At 37.9% G+C, this 12,319-nt stretch overlaps 1 protein-coding gene across 4 annotated transcripts in view; it reads right to left on the reverse strand.

The window, feature by feature from the left end:
* Positions 1–12,319, reverse strand: part of dab2ipb (DAB2 interacting protein b) — a 150,195-nt gene that overhangs the window by 113,532 nt on the left and 24,344 nt on the right. The window contains exons 3-4 of one of the 4 annotated variants that reach the window (XM_079606670.1): positions 10,334–10,455; positions 1,319–1,445 (exon numbers count right to left, since the gene is read on the reverse strand). In XM_079606670.1, the coding sequence (XP_079462796.1) occupies positions 1,319–1,445; positions 10,334–10,455 (249 nt within the window). Of the gene's footprint in view, positions 1–1,318; positions 1,446–3,507; positions 3,669–10,333; positions 10,456–12,319 lie in introns of those variants that run through there. The other 3 variants (XM_079606671.1, XM_079606672.1, XM_079606674.1) reach the window with 3 other exon arrangements.

Genomic DNA, 12,319 nt, shown 5'->3' on the forward strand with positions numbered 1-12,319 from the left:
AGTTAAAAAGTCTCAGTAAATCTAAATGTATCTGTCAAAAAACAAAACAAAAAAAACAGCACATTAATTAAAAGCAGGGCATACTGGAATAGAGTGCATTAGGGTCTGTGTTTCTGCATATGCCTCATGAGAAGTTGTGTGTGATCACAAGTCTTTAAAAGCTTGGTTATATGGTGAAAAAATTGCATTAATTTATTAAATAAATTGTCCACTAGTTCAGCGAAGTCATTGTCTTATTAAATCTTATTAATAAATCTGATTAATAAACGCTTATGTCCAGTATATCTATACACTACTATAAAACAATCTGAAAATGTACAACACACTCCACACACACACACACACATTTGTTTCACTATATTTGTGAGGACATCTCATAGACTTCCACTGTTTTCCGGTTAATGACATTTTGTAATCGCCTGACCGACCCCAACCCCTAAACCAATAAACATAAACATGATTTGGTCGATTTACATGCCTTTGAGGCAACTAGTGAGGTCCAGCTTACTAATCAGTGTTCAAACACCCAATACACCCTTAAAGGGTGACTTAAAAAGTACATTTGGCAGGGCCCAGTTTGCAGCTGCATGTGCATGGGGAAAAAATAAAACATTCGTTGGTATGCCAGTCAAAAAAAAAAAAATCCGCCAAATAAAGTATGCACACATCAAATATAAAAGTTAACAAAATAAATAAGTAAACAAAATAAATACACAATGAGTATAAAAGCTTGTCCTTTGCCAGGAGAACAGAATATTGTAGCCAACATCCTCCCCTGCTGGCCTCCATAAAAAATTGCAGGCCACAAGTAACTGAGTACAAGGTAGCAAGAATAATTTCTGACGAAAACATTTTTTTGTCACTACTGTAGCATACCACAAGTACAAATACTACTGTGTGTGTGTATATATATATATATATATATATATTATATATATATATATATATATATATATATATATAAAATGTAAATGTGTTTGTCTTTGCAAATATGTATCACAGGTAGTTCGTGACTAAAACAAATTACAAACTTTGACCAATTCCTTATAATTATGATTAATAAAATTAGTAATTATGTTTTTATACTATAGGATATACTTCTCCAACTTTGTCAGTTATTCAAACTTACTGAAATTGTTGTTATGCACAAAGTTAATTCTAGCAGATGAAATCATTTAAGAGATGAGCATGACTAAAACTACAATAAAAAAAATTAAATTCCCTAATATTTCAAAGTTTTCTATGATCATAGGAGACCCTAGTTAGACAGTTTTTTTGGCTCTGTGCTAAACCTGTAGGTTAATAGTAGTGCACTCACTGCTGTCTACTGAGAGATGGCATTGGAATTCAGGGAACTGTGTCTCCACAGGAACACTGATGGTGCGACGCAGAAGCCTGGATTGGCAGGTGTCAGTCCTGTTCCCCTGTAGGAGCAGAGGGTGTATCTGAGAACGGGACACATACAAGAGAACCAAATACACAATTAGGCACATATTTGGCTGCCTCTCATCTCATGATTAATATATTCAATTTATATCGAAGAGATTCAATTTAGACAGACAATCAGAGGCAGCAAGACATGAAGAATTCAATAAAACAAGCAAACAGTTGGACAGAATTTGACTATTTTAATCAAAGAGATTCTAGCGACTTAAATTACTTACATGATTAATATGTATTTTGTCATTTCATAATGCCATATCATAATCATGCAAGAAAAAACAGCTAAAGAGCATCGGGACAAAACATATATTTTCAATAAGAAAATAAAATGAAAAATATAATTTCATGGAGAGTAAGAAATATTTGTAGGCAGAACATTTTCTCAATTCACACACTATTGGCAGGTGAAAAAGATGGTGGCAAAAAGATGAGATGAAAATATAAGGAGAAAGAGAGAGCTTTACTCTAGGGAATTCAGTGTAAGATCTGGGCAACTCTGACTTTCTGAATGACTTTGCAACCTTCCCAGAATCATGTTTCCAGCACACATTCAACCCTCATGATATTAAAACCAAACTCTCTAAGCATGCGTTCTCTTGAGTTTGTGCTAGTGTGCTTTTGTTGTTATTGCCAACCGTAAATTTGCCCTCAAGAAACAGTCCACGTTCAATTTCAGCCCAGTAATCTGGTTTAACTGACAGTCTAAGCCAATTTATAAATAATAAATTGTAAATTATAATATAAACATTTTGTTTCATAACTGATATTTTCCAAAAACCAAAAATATGAAGTGAGTGAAATATATATGTGTGAGATATACGTGTCATATTAGCACCACCATACAAGCTGATTATTTTCTTGACCTGTACTTGGGAGTGAAGTAGGCTACTTGATCTGAAGTAAAACAGTGCTAAAGGGCTTGGCATAAATTATAGCACACAGTTAGTTGAAATAATAATACAACCTAAACCACACCCTAACAGAAAACTTTCTGCATTTGTATACAAATAAAATAAAATAGAAAATAGGCCTACATTAAAAAATAAAATAAAACTTTTTTATAGCTAGTTATAAATACTATAACCTAACCCCAGGCCAAGCATCAATGTAAATGAAAAAAAAAAAAAAATGACAATATAAAACTATGTAAATAAAGTTTTTTATTTAGTGTTTTTACAAATTAGGACATTCACAAACGGGATACAGTAAATTTAATAAAAACATAATACTAAATGTGCAATACTAAAAAGAATTTAAAAGCTGCAAGGGCCAAGCATCCCCTCATGCTTAACTCATAGAAAATAGTTAAAACAATCCAAAGTTTTTATTTAGTAGCCTACAGTGGCTAAATTAGCAAATAAACAGACATCAACTGAACTGAATATTTCATTAGTTCAATAGTAATGACTTAACTGAGAAAATCCGAAAATAGCATTATATATACAATAATAAATGTACAACCTTTGACAGCATTTTATGATTGAGCCTCATATATCGCTCCCAAAGAATAATTCCAGTACTTTACAACCACAGGACAGGAAGAGCTAAAACTATGTCACTGCATCTAATCCAACAACAGGTCCACTAAATTGTTGAAGTTGTTACCTGTGGCTGTATAGCAGAATAGCCTCTTCTTAATATCCTATTAGCCTCTATGTCATGTCTCAAGAACCTCTCATTAAAGGGCACCTATTATGCGAAATTTACATTTACAGATATAAAGTTTACCAGTTTATTAAGCACCCACTGAAAACGTGTTTACTGTTAGTTGTAACGAGAGTTTTGTGTAGCCTAACGTTACTTCGCTGTCTATGGTCATGATAATGAAAGGGAGAGAGAGAGTTTAAGATAAGACTTTAATGTGCACTATACTGTGTTTATTAAACTCTTACACTGATTTTCTGGAGTAAAACTGACGCTTCATCTTTTGTGTGATGTACAATAAACTTAATTGAACTCATCAGTATATTTTTGGCCATCATTCGGACGCCGTCCGCTACAGCAGGCTTGTATTAAAAAAGCAGGTAGGCCTATACATTATACGGTAATTAAAGTAAACTATACCTGTTCTATTTCCATACAGCATATATATCATCTGGCTCTGTGGGTATTCTTGTCCGACTCTGGGTCGAAATGAATGAACACTATTGAGAGTTTCTGTTTTGATATTCTGTGAGAGACGAGGCTGCCCTGACAGAGCGCGAGCTCGTGAAGCTCCGCCCTCTGGGCCGCCAACAGCAGCTCATTTGCATTTAAAGGGATAGAAGCTGTAAAAATCTGTTGGGTATTTTGAGCTAAAACTTCACATACACACTCTGGGGACATCAGAGACTTATTTTACATCTTGTGAAAAGGGGAATAATAGCTGCCCTTCAAGAAACCACAACTAGATTCTAATGAATTGGCAAATTACAGACACATTTCAAATAATCTTTGTATGTCTAAAATATTAGAAAAAGCTATATATGCTCCTTCTTGCATAAAAAAAAAAAAATATCTATGAATAATTTCAGTCAGGATTCAGTTAGCATAGCAAAGAAACATGCCATCATTAAATTAGGGGCCAAGCACTGAAGGTGCGGGCACCTATTGTATCTGTTCCCGTTCTTATTCTTCTTCTTTTTCTTTTTTTTCTTTTTTTTCTTCCGACTGGGCGTCTATGGCAGCCTATAGAACCGTTTGCGGGAAACTTATACAAATTGGCACAGTGATAGAGGACAGCCTGAACTATCACCATAGCAAATTTGGAGTCTCCAACTCATTCCCTCTAGCGCCACCAGCTGTCCAAAGTTTCACTCATGTTTATGCTATTAACTTTTGAACCACAAGGGCTAGAAACAAAATTCTTTTTTCCTCTGATTCCTGAGCTCATGACGATTCGACTGCACCCTATGACGTCATTTTCCGTCATAATAGTTTTCCCGCCATTTTGAATTTTCCGAAAAACCTACTTTTTCGAACTCCTCCTAGGCCGTTGCTCCGAATTTCACGAAAAATGAACCAGATCATCTCCAGACCTTGACGACCAAAAGTTATGGAATTCAAGTTGATTCGAATTACCGTTCTCGAATACCGCGCAAATAAATTTTACGTAGCGCTTGCGAAAACAGACGTAAGGCCGTATCTCCACAACGCTTTATCGGATTCAGACCAAATTTGGTACATGTCATCACAAGCATGACTTGAGGCTACATGCTGCGTTTCGGCACAGCGCCACCTACTGGTCCGGAGATATGAAGAATTTATGTTTTTGCTTATAACTTCTGAATGGTTTGTCCAAAAATCACAAAAGTGGTCTCGTTAGATTCAGGGCGTCGTGCTGAGTTGACTGATATCCAATTTTCCCATATCGGCCATTTTGGCTGTCGGCCATTTTGAATTATGTGCTAAAATGCTGTATTTTATGAACGCATGAACGTATCGTTACGAAACTCAGTATGGGTTATCAGTACAACGCCCTAAAGGTACTCAAAAATTTATGAGACACCGCCACCTTTTGGTCAAAAGTTATAATGAAATTTCCAAAAATGCTAATAACTTTTGAATGAATTTGCCTATAGTAATGACACTGATCTCAATAGATTCCTTGGGTTATGCTGAAAACATAGATACCAATTTTGCCATAGTCAGCCAAACTTCCTGTCCGCCATCTTTATTTTCTTTTAAAACCTACTTTTTCGAACTCCTCCTAGACCGAACGTCCGATTTTCACCAAAATCGGATCGTGTCATCTCCAGACCGTGCCGAGTAAAAGTTATGGATTTCGTGTTGATAGACAAAACCGTTTTCGTATACCGCAGTGTCAAAGTTGAGGCATGATGCCAAAATGACTATCCAGGCTTTATATCTGCAATGCCTTGACATATTGACACCAAAACTTTGTATGTGTCATTGTCACTTCACTCTGACCACATCACATCAGTTTCGTAACTGCGCCACCTATTGGTCGAAAGTGATAATCATATTTTTAGTTATTGTATGTGATTTTTCAACCATTTTGCCAAAATTCATCTTCAAATGTCTTTAATTGCTCCTTGCTGCAGTTTGTCTCACACTTTCAGCCATGTAGGCATATCTCGTCGTCTGCTTTTGCGCTTGGCCCCGTAATGGCTGCTTGCAGCTATATTTATTAGGGGCCAAGCACTGAAGGTGCGGGCACCTATTGTATCTGTTCCCGTTCTTATTAGGGGCCAAGCACTGAAAGTGCGGAGGCACCTATTGTTTTTGTTGGCGTTCTTATTATTATTCTTCCGTTTCTTCTTCTTCTTCCGCCATTGAAGTCTATGGCAGCCCTATGAACCGCTTGCGGGAAAGTTGATTTTATTTGACATTCTGATAGAGGACAGTCCCAACATTAAATACACCAATTTTGGTGTCTCCAACTCATTCCCTCTAGCGCCACCAACAGTCCAAAGTTTCACTCATGTCTATGCTGATAACTTTTGAACCGTAAGGGCTAGAATCAAAATTCTTTTTTCCTCTGATTCCTGAGCTCACGACGATTCGATTGCACCCTATGACGTCATTTTCCGTCATAATAGTTTTCCCGCCATTTTGAATTTTCCAAAAAACCTACTTTTTCGAACTCCTCCTAGGCCGTTGCTCCGAATTTCACGAAAATTGAACCAGATCAACTCCAGACCATGACGACAAAAAGTTATGGAATTCAAGTTGATTCGAATTACCGTTCTCGAATACCGCGCAAATAAATTTTACGTAGCGCTTGCAAAAACAGACGTAAGGCCGTATCTCCACAACGCTTTATCGGATTCAGACCAAATTTGGTACATGTCATCACAAGCATGACCTGAGGCTACATGCTGCGTTTCGGCGCAGCGCCACCTACTGGTCCGGAGATATGAAGAATTTATATTTTTGCTTATAACTTCTGAACGGTTTGTCCAAAAATCACAAAAGTGGTCTCGTTAGATTCAGGGCATCGTGCTGAGTCGACTGATATCCAATTTTCCCATATCGGCCATTTTGGCTGTCGGCCATTTTGAATTATGTGCTAAAATGCTGTATTTTATGAACGCATGAACGTATCGTTACGAAACTCAGTATGGGTCATCAGTACAACGCCCTAAAAGTACTCAAAAATGTATGAGACAGCGCCACCTTTTGGTCAAAAGTTATAATGAAATTTCCAAAAATGCTAATAACTTTTGAATAAATTTGCCTATAGTAATGACACTGATCTCAATAGATTCCTTGGGTTATGCTGAAAACATAGATACCAATTTTGCCATAGTCAATCAAAGTTCCTGTCCGCCATCTTTATTTTCTTTTAAAACCTACTTTTTCGAACTCCTCCTAGACCGAACGTCCGATTTTCACCAAAATCGGATCGTGTCATCTCCAGACTGTGCCGAGTAAAAGTTATGGATTTCGTGTCGATAGACAAAACCGTTTTCGTATACCGCAGTGGCAAAGTTGAGGCATGATGCCAAAATGACTATTCAGGCTTTATATCTGCAATGCCTTGACATATTGACACCAAACTTTGTATGTGTCATTGTCACTTCACTCTGACCACATCACATCAGTTTCGTAACTGCGCCACCTATTGGTCGAAAGTGATAATCATATTTTTAGTTATTGTATGTGATTTTTCAACCATTTTGCCAAAATTCATCTTCAAATGTCTTTAATTGCTCCTTGCTGCAGTGGGTCTCACACTCCCAGCCACTTTGGCATGTCTTGTCGTCTTGCTTGCGCTTGGCCCCGGTGATTGCTGCTTGCAGCTATATTTACAATTGAATTGCTTCTGATCTTAGTGCTGCGTTTGACACTACAGTTCATGACACGCTCTTAGATCGATTATAAAATTGCATTGGTATTCAGGGACAGGACGGGCATTGAGGTGGTTTCGATCCTACCAGTCTGATATTACCATTTTGTTTATGTAAATTAAGAATTATATAATTTGACACCAGTAAAGTGTGGAGTGCCATTGTTACGCTGGTGATAGGAGGATAACACACTATGTCACAAAGCTCAAATCATCTCAAACTTGTTTCTTGAACATGGCAATTAGTTCACTATAGCCACTCATTATATTGTCAAATGGACAATACGAAAGATCTTTTGGGATGTGGTGGAACGGTAGATACGCATCATTGATGTGTATTGTGCAGCCGACAAATCTGCAGCAACTGTGTGATGCTATTATGTAAATATGGACCAAAATCTCTAAGAAATGTTTCCAGAACCTTGTTTAATCTATGCCATGAAGAATAAAAGCAGTTCTGAAAGAAAAAGGGGGTCCAACCCAGGTACTAGCAGGTGTACATAATAAAGTGTCCGATTAGTGTATTTGACCTAGACCATATGACATTTCTAAATGATCTAAGTTGACAGAGTGTGTTAAATATATAAAAGACTGGATGACCAGTACATTTATTCTTTTAAATTCAGATATATTAGTTACTGGACCATAAACCTGTAAACACAATATCTTAAAAGTTCCATTTGCATCAGGAAGGATGCTGTTGCTTCATGTTCTACAGTTAAAGATCTACAGTAGATGTTATATTAGACATCAAATTGTCTTTTGACAATCATGTTACAAAAACAACCTTCTTCCACCTCAGAAACATCGCCAAGCTGTATGTTATCGGCTTCTGATGCAGAAAAGCTAGTTCATGCATTCATGACCTCTAGACTGTATTACTCTAATGCACTACTAGGTGATGATGTCCTGCATCCTCAATAAACAAGCTCCTGTTAGTCCAAAATGCAGCTGCTAGAGTTCATACCAGGTCATGAAAATATGATAATATAACCAAAATGTTATCAACTGTCATCTATGAACTGATTACCTATTACCTAGTCTGTATCGACTACAAAATATTGCTATTTATAAGTCCCTAAATGGTTTTGCTTCTGTGTATTAAGTTATATTACTATTAACCAATCTTATATCACACTACAATCCATCACACTATTTAACAGAACTCTTTGGTAGTACCACTACCTTGAATAGCAAAGTCCACTAAAGGAGGGAGATCATTTTCATATTTAGCTTCTATAATGTGGAATAGCCTTCCTGATAATATTCGGGGCTTAGTCACTTTCTCCCAGTTTACATCTAGATTAAAGACACATCTCTTTAGCCAAGCATTCACATAATGCATCTTATAACCTTGTACTCCAGTTATAACATACCAGATGCACATGATTATCTTGAAATGTTATGAACAGCAGCTACGCTATTTAATTTCCATTTTCTTTTCTGTTTCTACCTAGGGGTGCTAACTCAAGATTCACCAGCTCCAGTTTGGATTCTAGCCGGGCTCCGCCCTCCTACATACCTCCGCTCAATTTTAATTTTCCTTCAGTACTAGGTATGGGTTTGAGGTGTATTCTTGGGTTTTCTCTGGTCAATTTTCTACCGGTCCAAGCAGCGAACAGGGGGAGTGGCTGAGAACGACGCTAGTTTGAGTTTAAGTTTCGTCACGACCAAACGTTAGCGATTGGTTATGGCAGATCCAGAGTGGCTCTGAGCAGATCCAATAGTTTTAAACTTCAACAGAGTACCCGTCTTCAAGGAAGTTAACGCTTGTCAATGGAGAGAGGCCAGACTCTCTGTACAAATAAATTGTACGAGAGTCTGGTAGGACCAGGCTATTTAGATCCAGCCTCTTACAAAGATTTAAGATGACCTAAAACATGTGAAGAGATAATCCCAAACCCTGTGAGGACTTCAGATGACCCCCAGCTCTAAATCAACATACAAAACTGCCAAATTTTCCATATATTGTCATTATTGCTTTACCATGCTCATTGTTTTTTCTTAAATTAATACACAACGATAGCCAGTTTCAAGTATTTGTAGAAAAATACAACACTGTTTATTACTTTTATCAAAGGTGCCTTTATAATCTGTTAATGTTACTGTCAACTTTTCTTGTTTTATTTGATTATTATTGGTTTAAACATTGGATAATACACATAGTAATATAAAATAACGAGAGCTCTAGGCAAGTGTGGTTGAGTAAAGCACTCCCAATTAGTAGTAACATCTAGGAATCTTTCTGTAGAACAGCAGCTACAACTATATATCTATACCGGTATATATAAATGAATAAGTACAGCAAGTAAACAAATTGCTCAGAGCATTAAAGATCTGGCATGGCCAGGAGAGAATCGGTCTCTTGATCCTCCTTCAGCAGAGAATCATTCACCACTGCTCTGCCAGGCCACTAATAGATGTCTGGAGATTTATTACAGCGCTGCTCTCCGGCTGATAACAGAGGCTTCGACATACAGTGTGAGCTATGGGGGAACGGAAAATCCTTTATCGACCATGGTACACAGCACATATTCTTTGCAAGTGTGGGCCACATATTGATCGTCCCTGTGAAACGCTGTGTGTCTTAGCTGCCATGGCGAAAAGTGAGCTCAGGGAGCCTGCTGATGTACCACATTTATGCACGTGTCACGATGACAAACTACACACAGCTACATGCCATTCGCTCTCATGTGCTTGCACTAGTTCAGTCCAGCAGATAATACTTCCCCCTACTGCCTCGTCCTTTCTTTTTTCTCACTCTCTATTTTTTTGTTTTACTTTTAGTATTTATTTCTGCACAAAAATACAAAATAAAAGTGTAATTTATTCCTGTGACTATATTAACTAAACTTTGGATGTGATTCACATGACCTGTGTCAATACAGGCATACCAAAGCCGTTCAGTGAAGTTTAATTCCAAAATATTTGACTTCCATCGAATGTGGTTTCAGTGATCTGATGACAAAATGTTTTAAACCCTGTTTACACATGTACACTGTCTACTTGATTGGATCAAGAAAATTCCATAATTATAACAATTGTAAGGGCATGCGTTAAAATGAGAAAAGGCTCTTTCTGTGTCTGTGTGTGTAATACCTCCTCCCTGTCCAGCAGCAACATCTGATAGTCGGTGACCACACAGAATTTGGGGTTCCACACAGCATGTTCAGCACACGGGTGACCATATGACATCCAGTTGCCGGGAGGACCCCTCATATCTGACAGAAAGAAAGACCAGAAAAAGAGAATGATGATAATGACAACAAAAGGTACCTGGAAAAATCAAGAGAGACATGTGACGTGAATGAATGTGTGAGTTTCCTTTTTTTTGCTCATGTATTTACAGACTGGTTTGTGACTTTCAATTTGCCCCTCCTCTTTACAAAGGTCAAACAAAATCCTGAAAGATCTACAAAGCAAACCAGCTCCCGAACTTGAAAGCAGACACGTCTTCTACCCGGAACACATTTATATGGTAATGAGCCCCCTGCTCGTCATCTCATGCGACAACGAGATAACCAAATATTGCACCAAGTGAGCAAGAAATATTGCCATGATAATTTGAGTTTGATAGAGATTGTAAGTAAAGTGAATTACCACATTGTCATAATGTTGCTTTTTTGCAGGAATCTCATATGGACAGAGATGTGCCGCATGGAATGTTAATCTCATCTTGTTTCAGAACATTGAACATATCTACTGGACTCTTTTCTTATTCACATTCATGTGAATGGTGAACCTCCATAACTTTTGTTATCCTGTAAATCAGAATATACTGGCCTTAAAAAATGGTTTTTGAATAAATTAATAAAATGTTATATAAATCAGGCTAGGAATAATATATTTACAAATCCCTCTGTAAATGTCTTCATAATATAACTATACAAGACTGGAAAGTTTGGCGTATATAGGTGCTATTGAAGTGGAGATTTCAGACTTGGAGTATGAGAGAAAAGTCATTTTGAGAAAACCGGCATCAGAAATTGGCATCAGCCAATGAGATTGCACATTTAGGGCCCTATTTTAACGATCTGAAACGCAAGTGTCAAAGCGCAAAGCGCAAGTAACTTTGTGGGCGGGTCCTGGGCGTTGTTGCTATTTTCCCGGCGGGATAAATTACTCTTGCGCCTGGCGCAAATCTAAAATGGGTTGGTCTGAAGTAGCTTTCATTATTCATAAGTGTGGTTTGGGCGTAACGTGAAATAAACCAATCAGAGCGTCCTCTCACATTCCCTTTAAGAGCAGGCGCGCTTGTTCCAATGCGGATTGCTATTATAACGCCGGATTTGCCAGCGCACGCCAGGAGTGGTTCACAGCCCAGGAGACCGACGTTCTCGTCAGGGCCGTAAAAGACAGAGAAGTGACATTGTGTGGGGATGGGAGAAACCCACCAAAATAAGCTTTGGTTAAACAGGCGTATAATAATTAGGGTAAATGTGTAAGCTAGATTTATGCCTATTTTTCACATCTTCATGGATACAACAATGATTTCCCTCGTGTGTTCATATTTTTCCTTGTAGCCTAATAATGTATGATTTGCAAAAATGAAAACTGCTGCGTCTGTTTATATTAGAGAATCAAAGTGTATGCGCGTTAACACCCTACATTATGGCGAAGCACGCGCACTTAAAATACCATATGACTAATGCGCAACGCGCCTGTCACGATCCACACTCAAGGAGACAAGGGAGATCCAATAGCAGTAAGTATTTATTGAGAGGGTAATCCGTACTCACAAACAAGTCCAGGCAGGGGTCAAAACCAAAGAAGCAATCCAAACATAAAACAAGAAACAAAACAGGAACAAACCAGAAAACAGGACTCGGAAGTGGCGTGATACATAACAAGGACTCCGTGACAAAACACTGAAACTGACAGGGTATATATACACAAGTGCTAAACGAGGTGACGAGAAACAGCTGAACACAATGAACACTCAGTGACAGACAGGATCATGGGAAACGTAGTCTAATGTGAATGACACCGTGAGAACGAGGACCTCTAGTGATAACCCAGGGAAACACAACCAGACACTGTGACAGCACCACTCTCTTTAGACTGGGTTTTTCCTGGTCAGTGGCG

The sequence above is a fragment of the Phoxinus phoxinus genome (assembly GCF_949152265.1).
Source record: "Phoxinus phoxinus genome assembly, chromosome: 3".
NCBI lineage: Eukaryota > Metazoa > Chordata > Actinopteri > Cypriniformes > Leuciscidae > Phoxinus > Phoxinus phoxinus.